Source organism: Corvus brachyrhynchos, unplaced genomic scaffold, assembly GCF_000691975.1.
Source record: "Corvus brachyrhynchos isolate BGI_N302 unplaced genomic scaffold, ASM69197v1 scaffold312, whole genome shotgun sequence".
In the NCBI taxonomy this organism is placed as follows: Eukaryota; Metazoa; Chordata; class Aves; order Passeriformes; family Corvidae; genus Corvus; species Corvus brachyrhynchos.
In genome coordinates, this window is record NW_008236640.1 from 215,699 (window position 1) to 224,061 (window position 8,363).

At 44.5% G+C, this 8,363-nt stretch overlaps 2 protein-coding genes across 3 annotated transcripts in view; one reads left to right on the forward strand and one right to left on the reverse strand.

Annotated features, from left to right (window-relative positions):
• Positions 1-7,528, forward strand: part of SRSF7 (serine and arginine rich splicing factor 7) — an 8,264-nt gene extending 736 nt beyond the window's left edge. The window contains exons 2-9 of the mRNA XM_017726679.1: positions 33-267; positions 397-573; positions 1,462-1,536; positions 1,627-1,728; positions 2,073-2,126; positions 4,126-4,170; positions 4,755-4,790; positions 5,723-7,528. Of these exons, the coding sequence (XP_017582168.1) occupies positions 33-267; positions 397-573; positions 1,462-1,536; positions 1,627-1,728; positions 2,073-2,126; positions 4,126-4,170; positions 4,755-4,790; positions 5,723-5,777 (779 nt within the window). The 3' untranslated portion in view covers positions 5,778-7,528. The remainder of the gene's footprint in view (positions 1-32; positions 268-396; positions 574-1,461; positions 1,537-1,626; positions 1,729-2,072; positions 2,127-4,125; positions 4,171-4,754; positions 4,791-5,722) is intronic.
• Positions 1,203-8,363, reverse strand: part of GALM (galactose mutarotase) — a 15,707-nt gene continuing 8,546 nt past the window's right edge. The window contains exon 8 of one of the 2 annotated variants that reach the window (XM_017726702.1): positions 1,203-1,713. The gene's annotated coding sequence lies outside the window, so the exon portion shown is untranslated. Of the gene's footprint in view, positions 1,714-5,552; positions 5,761-8,363 lie in introns of those variants that run through there. The other variant, XM_008644349.2, reaches the window with a different exon arrangement.

An 8,363-nucleotide genomic window follows, 5' to 3' on the forward strand; every position in this document is an offset into this window, starting at 1 on the left:
GGCGGCCGGGGGAGGGCGGGGCGGGGACTGAGCCCGAGCCCGGTCCCGCTCCCGGTCCCGCGCTGACACCCCGTCCGCTCCCGCAGAGACCAAGGTGTACGTGGGGAATCTGGGCACGGGCGCCGGCAAAGGCGAGCTGGAGAGAGCCTTCAGCTACTATGGACCGCTGAGAACCGTGTGGATCGCCAGGAACCCGCCGGGGTTCGCCTTCGTGGAGTTCGAAGACCCCCGGGATGCTGAAGATGCTGTCCGTGGACTTGACGGCAAGTACGTGTCCATTAGGCGCGTTTACCGAGGCTACTGAAATAATCGGGGTTTTCTCTCTCGGTTTTGTGCTTCTGTAGTTCTGTCACAGACTGTAAGGTTTAACACAGAGCTTTCATGGACTCGCTGCAGGGTGATCTGCGGCTCCAGAGTCAGAGTGGAAGTATCCACAGGGATGGCGCGCCGCTCCCGCTACGACCGGCCCCCTGCCCGGCGCCCTTTCGACCCCAACGACGGATGCTACGAGTGTGGTGAGAAAGGCCACTATGCCTATGACTGTCACCGCTATAGCCGGCGAAGGAGGAGCAGGTACGTGCGGGGCCGGGGCGGCCGCGTTGCTTCGCCAGCTCGCTTTTGTGTAGTTCTTGTTAGCAAAGAACAGAATGTTACACCAGTTTTCTTTAAACTTTAACGCTAGAATAAATGTATAGGTATATATTACAATTTGTTGCTATTTCTATCAAATGTTAATATCTTAATAATCAACCTGGTCAAAACCTTTCAGGTTTCTTCGTTTGAGTCAGTCGCCTTGATTCAGAATGTCACGAGCCTTAAGATTTCATGCTGAGGCGCCTTGCAAATCCGACACTTAAGATCCTCCTAGACCTTGAGGTGATCAGCATAAGAGGCCAGATCCCCTCGAGCCATCTACACGTAGCTTCACCTTATTCTTTAAGGGCAGAAAATTTGAGACGGTGACCGCCGTAACAGTAAATTTGGCTTTCAATTGGGGCCCCCCTCCGGTTTAGAAAGAGGAACACCAGATTGACCACATTCCCACCTAGAAAAATCTTCTTGCGTCAATCAAGCCTCACCCTGGCTCATTGGGCTGTCAGTTTGATCGTCGTTAGATTGAAGAGAACACCTACCTAGATGCAGCGCTCGCCTATAGATACTTCTAGATCGTCTAGATCTGCTAGACCTTGGGCCAAAGAGGGTCGACCTGCAAACTTGCAAGGTTTATTTTAAATACGCATTACAGTGTTTTCTATTCTAATGTAATTCTGCAATGTAATTCAGCTTTTAACATTTTTCTAGGTAGTAAAAATGCTCAAGACAAGTAGGCCCAGACATTTTTCCAACTGACAGATGCTAGTTCTTTAGTTGTCTTAAAGAAGTTTTGACTTCAGCAGGGCCTCACATGCACTGGTTGTTGCAGCTGTCTGCTGATACCTGTTTTCTCTAACCTAAACCCAGGTCCCGGTCTAGATCCCGCTCGAGGTCCCGAGGAAGAAGGTATTCCCGGTCACGCAGTCGCAGCCGTGGTAGGAGGTGTGTTTTGAGTTTGTCTTTTATTCCTGTTGCCTTCTGTTGCTCAGAAAAAGCTACACTTGAACAACTCTTGAATTGCTTTCTTTGCAGGTCCAGGTCAGCTTCCTACCGCAGGTCCAGGTCCGTGTCTCCTCGTAGGTCTAGGTCCGTGTCTCCTCGCCGGTCCCGGTCGGGTTCCTTGAAGAGATCAAGGTGATTAGTACTAATTTTTAAATGGTTGTGTGCTTTATTTTTGTTGGAGTTTTCTTGTTTTAATTAGGAGATTCCAAAAGGTATTGGATAGCAGACTTCAAAAAGTGCTGACCTCTGGAAGTCAGCATGCTTTAAAAAGTTTCTGATAATGAGTTTTGAGACCTTACTTTGAGACAGTGGCATCTGCCACGATTAATTTTTTTGTCTGAAATGTCTAATGATCACGTAGGTCTATGATTAATGTAGGTTTTAAGTTCAACATATAGACACTAATTTATATAGTGCTGTAATTGTCATCACTTCTGCTTGAGTTGACTTCCTTTTAATTTATTTTTTAATTTTAGGTCTAGATCAAGATCCAGATCTAGATCCAGATCTGTTACATGGCCCCGAAGCAGGTATGTGACTCTCATTAGCTGGTAAAAGTTGCTTAAAAGTCTGTTTAGACTTTCTAACAACTGTTAGTGTTTTTTCCCAGAAAAAGGTGTGTTTTCCCTCCAGTAACTTAGGGGTCTATAGTTTCAAAAAGCAGTGCAGAAGCTTGTTCTTCCTCTTTGTTCTTTTGCACACCACTAACATCCAGGTCCTCATAGCCATCACAAATACTGGTTTGATCGGGTTGCATTAACACCTGACAAATGTAGAATTAATCTCAAAAGTTTCTTTTTCTTTGTGTAGTGGATTCTTCCCATTATTTTTCAGAGAAAGCAGGGTGCCCTTCCAGTAGTGTGTTAATGCTTTATTGTCTGCAGCCAGGCAAGTCTTGAAGGGCTTGCTGGTGCCCTGAGTGTTACAGCTGCAATTCCAGCTCTTTTGAATATCAGTGTCAATCTGCAGGAGCTGATTTTAATTTGAGATAAACACCTGTCAGAATTATTTTGTAACAATAAATGTGTCACAAGAGTAACAAGCAGATTTTAAGGGATCACAGGATGCCATTTGTTCTCTTAAATTTTATTTGATAGTAAGTAAATGCAGCCTGTGCTTCATGGAGCCTTGTCCTGGCAGCAGAGCTGACTGATGTCCTCAACAAGAACAAGAGTAAATGGAAATTCTGCTCTGGATATGGAATTGCTTATGGCCTAGCCTGTCCCTGTGCCTGCTGTGCTGTTTTAATGGCTGCTCTTTGAAACAGCTAACAGTCAACCATGGAGAAACACAGAAAATACAGGATAGCTTTAGCTAAAGGGAGCAAGTGGAAAAGCCCACAGCTGAGGGGTGGCACTTTCTGAGGATGGAACAGCAAGCAATGATGGGAGTGCTAAGGGAAAGGAGAGAGAAAGACTGGATGGCTTAATTAAGAGCAGAAACTCACACAAATAGTCCAGAAGCTGGTAAAGAGAGGAAGTTCCCCAAGGCAGTAGAGCAGTGCCTTTCACTGACTGGGGACACCTGTGGCTAAACCATGTTGAATCTTAGTACTGGTTGTTCCAACATGACTTAGTCATGGCTTATCACTGTTCACTGCCAGTGATGAGCAGGAAACAGACTCTCAAAGAGAAAAACATCTTGATTTTACCGTTGTTTTCTCTTTTTGGTACCAGGCTGGTTTTGTGCAAGGTAAGGGATACTTGTAGTGACATTTCTAGACTATTGAGTGACACTTCTCCATTATAAGTAGGGATTAAAGTGACTGAGGCAGAGGAAGTTACAGATACACAGCTAGACAGAAGCGGCAAAATAACTGTGTTTAAGCAACTGAAAGATTATTTCTGTACAGAAGAGTCCAAGGAATGCACTGCACTCAGAGACAGGCTCTGGGATCATGAGGAACACAGACTAAATGAGTACTACATGACATTTGCTGGTTTGACAGTGTTACAACACACATGTGGAAGTTGTTGTGGAAAACCTTGGATGTGGAATGTAGAACGCTTCCTTTGCGGACCTAAAAATTTCAGTGAGGCTTTGAGGCAGTATTAGTGTTCTTATGGTGTAGCAGTCTCAAAGATTTTTTTTCACATGGTTAAATTCAAACATTAAAAAAAAAACTTGAAGGAAGGGATATGTAAGATGAACTTGACAGAGAAGATACCTGTAGGAATGAGCTGTCTCCAACTGCAGTGGCAGATGTTGCTCAGGCCTAATAAAACCTGCAAGTTTAGAGCATGGCTTTTTATTAGCTCTGTGAAAATACTGGCTAGGATTTGGGTTGTTCTTGTGTTCCTGCCACCCGCATCAGCGAACAGTGGTCATCAGCCAGGGGCTAAACAACATGTGCAGCATCCATGTAAAAGATTTCTTCCAAAACTTAACAGGCAAAGCCCTGGAAACTTGCAGGATTCTGTGCATTCAGCATGACAGCTCTCATGCACTGAGTGTGAATCCTGCTGTCCCAAACATGGGAACCCACATGCTCTCAGTTTCCCTGCTCAGCTGTGTTTATTCTTGTTGCAGGTCTAGGTCTCATGGCAGATCCAAGTCTGGCTCGCCGGCTAAGAGGTGAGCACACACAGATAGAGCCTGCAGTAGTATCTCAAATTTAGGTTTGCATGATTAACAGAGCCTGGTCCTTTAGAAAAATATGCCCCAAACATGGGTCTCCAGCTAATCTCTTTGTGGTATGACAGAAATGGTAACATTTCCTCTGCAGCTCTTTGGAATGCGTTCCTTACCTGTCTCTTTGTTTTCATTAACTCTTTGTAGTTTCCAACATAGTACTAATCTTTTGTGCCTTTGTGCTGAGTTCTGTTAAATTTTTCTATCCATCAGATAAAGAGCTTGAGCTTTGTTAATGCTTTTCATAAAACAGCAGCAATTTGGTGATGTTGCTTTTCTCAAAGCCTCACCTCAGTACCACCCCTCATTTTTCTGTTTGTCTGCTGAAGAAAGTTGCTTAAAATGCATCTCCACACTAGATGAAGGGAGAATCCCTGTCAGAGTAAAAGCTGATCTGAAAACTTTACCATTGGAAAGACCTTCTGCTTCTGGCTCAATTCCATTGCTTTCTGATAGGCTTTTATTGTTTTTAATATGGAAGTTGCATTTGACATTTAAGCTGCATTGATGATGTTCTGTTTTGACAGCCGGTCAAAGTCCCGGTCACCATCTCCAAAGAGAAGGTACGTTGGTCTCCCTACTAATAGCATAGACTCCGTAGAGCTGGCATTTTAGTATCTGCACTGATCTCTGCTGAGGAGTTTGACTGCTGCTTGTAGGAAAATACTGGAAAGGTATTTTGCTGAGATCTCTTTAACAGCAATAATGTTGTGGTTGTGGCTTTTTATATGGTAATACTTACATGTGGCAATAAATCCTCAGGGTTATGTAGCAGTGTCTTGTCTTTCTCTGCTCCCCTATTCCTTTTGGTTCACTGACAGTTTTATTGCACGGAGAGTGATGAGCTTAAAGCATAGAATAAATGTAGGGAGTCAGCTTTCAGCCTCATGAGGAAGCTACAGTGGCACTGGGAAAGGTAGAGTGGAGTAAGCTGGCACAGCAGTCAGGAGTGGAAAATCAAACCTGTTACGTTCACTGCCGTTAGATGATTTTTTTCTTTCCCAATAAGTCAGTAAATAGTTTTCTTTGTGTGTATGTGTTTGCACAAAGAGTAATGTGTAGAATATGTGTAGTGACAGAATCAGCAGCATTTTTCCCTAATTAGAATTCTTTAATAGTTCATTTTTACAACTTTAGTGTCAAACAATCACAAGGACATGAATAAATGCTCATAAATGCTGAGCAATCACCATGATAGGTTTTGACAAGCTGCTGTATCAGAACAGTGAAGAAGTATCTTGCCCTTTTGGAGGTCACTATAAGTAATACCCTTTAGATGGCCTTACAGTGATCTCATTTTAAAAATAACAGTAAAGAAAAAAGTATAATCTCCAGATCATCAACCCGTTAACTTTTGTCAACAGTGATTGGTTATTTTATTAAAAAACAGTACTTAAAGGGAACCAGAGTCTGGGTATACTCCTGTTGCTTTGTCCTGTATTTGTGATTCCCAAACAACTACTGAAATGTTAATTGTGGATTCTTTCCCTTTCAGCCGCTCACCATCAGGAAGCCCTCAACGAAGTGCAAGTCCTGAAAGAATGGATTAAAGTTATGAAGTTAATCTTTTAGGAAGAAAATTATTTTGCTTACATTATTATAAGGGATTTTGTGGTGTCTTTGTAAATGTAAGAATGTAGATAGAAGAGTATATCAACCAAAATTTGGCATGATCTGGGTCTTCTGAGTTAGTCACACCAATAGACTAGCACAGGTCTCTTTTTATTGTATGAATTAACTTCCTGTGATATGAAAATGTGGGACTTTTTTATTGGCACATTGAAATAAAATGTGTATTTTTAACTAAAACTTCTCCGTAGTAACCCTGCTGCTTCTGTTAACGTTTGGGTAATTTTAGCTGTGTGCCATGTAACGTGGATGAAAAATGTCTAAAATGGGAATCACTAATCCCAGCTGGTGTCTTCTCAAGGTAGTCACTTTTCACATTTACTGTTGAATGGTCTTTGGTGAAAAGGATCAGTTCCTGCTTTCCTTGAAATGGAATTTAAAATCCATCTCTGCCTGCAGATGGATAAAAATTTGCATATGCCCTTTTCGATCCTTGATATTTAGTGGGCATTCATTTTTCTGCCTGATCTGCTTATTCTGCAAAGCTCGTTCTCTGGTGATTGACTGTTGATACCGGATGCCCCAAAAATCTAAGGATAAACTTTCCTCCAAAACACATCTTTTAAGCAAGTAACACCTGCAGAAACTTCTAAAGGTAATAGAAATCATTATTAACTTGACAGTTGCTACTTTCACTTGTTGCATTTTTTAGTTCCTTAGGCTGTTGATACAAAGAAAACTTTCTATTTAAAGTATCTCAAGGTGGGTTTTCCTTTTTTGAGGGAAGATCCTTAAAGTGAAAGATTCTCAGCTGACCTCAGGAGTTCTGACCTGCTTCACAGAAACTGGTATGGTTGTAAAGCAGCCCATATCCTGGAGATGGCTTTGTTGAATGATGCCAATTTCTTACAGCAAATATACAACCTGCAGGATTCATTATTTGTGTATAGGTGTGTCAGACTCTGTTTGTCCTCGTTCTGTGTGAAAGAATTGCATGATGAGGCACTTCGACACAGATCACAGCAAGGGACTGGCAACAGTGGTGGACTGTGAACAAGCAAACTGGTAGGCAGAGGGGAGAAAAGTGTATTTTCTTTTTGCTGGGATTGGCTATCTAGCAGAAATAAAGGCCAGTTTCAGCAGTAAATAAGCACTGAAATGGAAAGCCAGGCCTGTTTGGGCTTCAAATTAAATCTACCCTGGCAGTTTGCTTCCACTGTGTAACCACAGCAGAACAGCTTAAATAAAGTTACAAGATGAACTTCGGTTACACCTGGGGTAACCCATGGTTTTCAAGGAACAGGGTTCCTGTTAACAATGACTGCATGGAGCTTTTCCAGTCAATGAGTCAACAGTCCAGATCCTGAAGGTGCCGTTCTGCTGCAGCATCCTCTGGCCTTTATGCCTGGTCCTCACTGCTGTGGTCCTTGCTGTTCCTGGATCCTCGCTGGGGCTCACCATGGCCATTGGTGTTCCAGGTGGATTCTGGCCACACTCACCAAATCCCACCGCTGCCACAGTGGGAGAGCAGGGCTGACACAAACGTTACCCTGCAGTGATTTAGCCCAAATGCCTGAAGCCTGTGATACGTGTTTGGAATATTTTACTGGTTGTGCATTGTGTACCTGGTGAGAGGCACATGTACGCCGCTGCTCTGGAATTTCATCACCTTTTCTTTTCTGTACCCTCAAGGCAAACCTGCTCCACAATAAACCTGCAGCCTGACACGACAGCTCTACTGGTACCTGTTTTTCAGTACCCAGAGACACTGGAAGACTGAGCAGAAGACCCCAGAGTTTCTCTAGGCGGGGGCTGGGGTTCCTCTAAACCCAGAGGTAGCAGTGAGAACCTGAGCAAGGAGCAGGGCTGTGCTGGTGGGGACAGTCACTCTGAAGGACAACCAGCATTTGTAAGGTGCAGAGGGGGAGCAGTGGCAAAGCTGGCATTCTGTGCAGCTGTGCTGTCCAAAATTGAGGGTGGCTGTGCTACCTCCCTCAGCTTGTCATTGCCCTTGGAGACTATGCAGCTGCAGCTCTCGCCTGAGTTTGAGAGGATTTCACCACAAATTCCATAGAGTGTTTGTGAGCAGTTGGAGGAGATTCCCTGACACAGGGGTGTGTTGTGTGAGTGGTGCTGCTGTGACCCTGTGCCTCTGGGCAAGGGTGTGCACACCCCACACAGGGCTGGCTGGGGGTGGGGCAAGGGGAGGTGTATCTGAGGTCTCCAGTGTGGTGGGCAAACCCCACTCTTATGGGGAAAATGGGGTTCCCCTGGTTTGCAACCTGGTGTTCCCTGTTGGTGAGCTTTGTTCTCCAAGGGATCCAGCCCTCACAGACCATATGACCACTACTGTGCATGGCAGGAGAGTAGCAGGGCACTTCTTTTGGTGTCAGGGTGGGAGAACTGACTGTGACAGGTCTGCCACATTTGCAAGCCCAGTGGCCAGGCACTTCCACTGGGGGCAAGGACACTCCTGCATCTCTGCAGCTGGGGAAGCATGGTGGAGTGCTGCAGGCCCTGGGAGCAGCAGCATGGCAGGAGAAGGTGGGACAGAGGCTGCAGTGCCA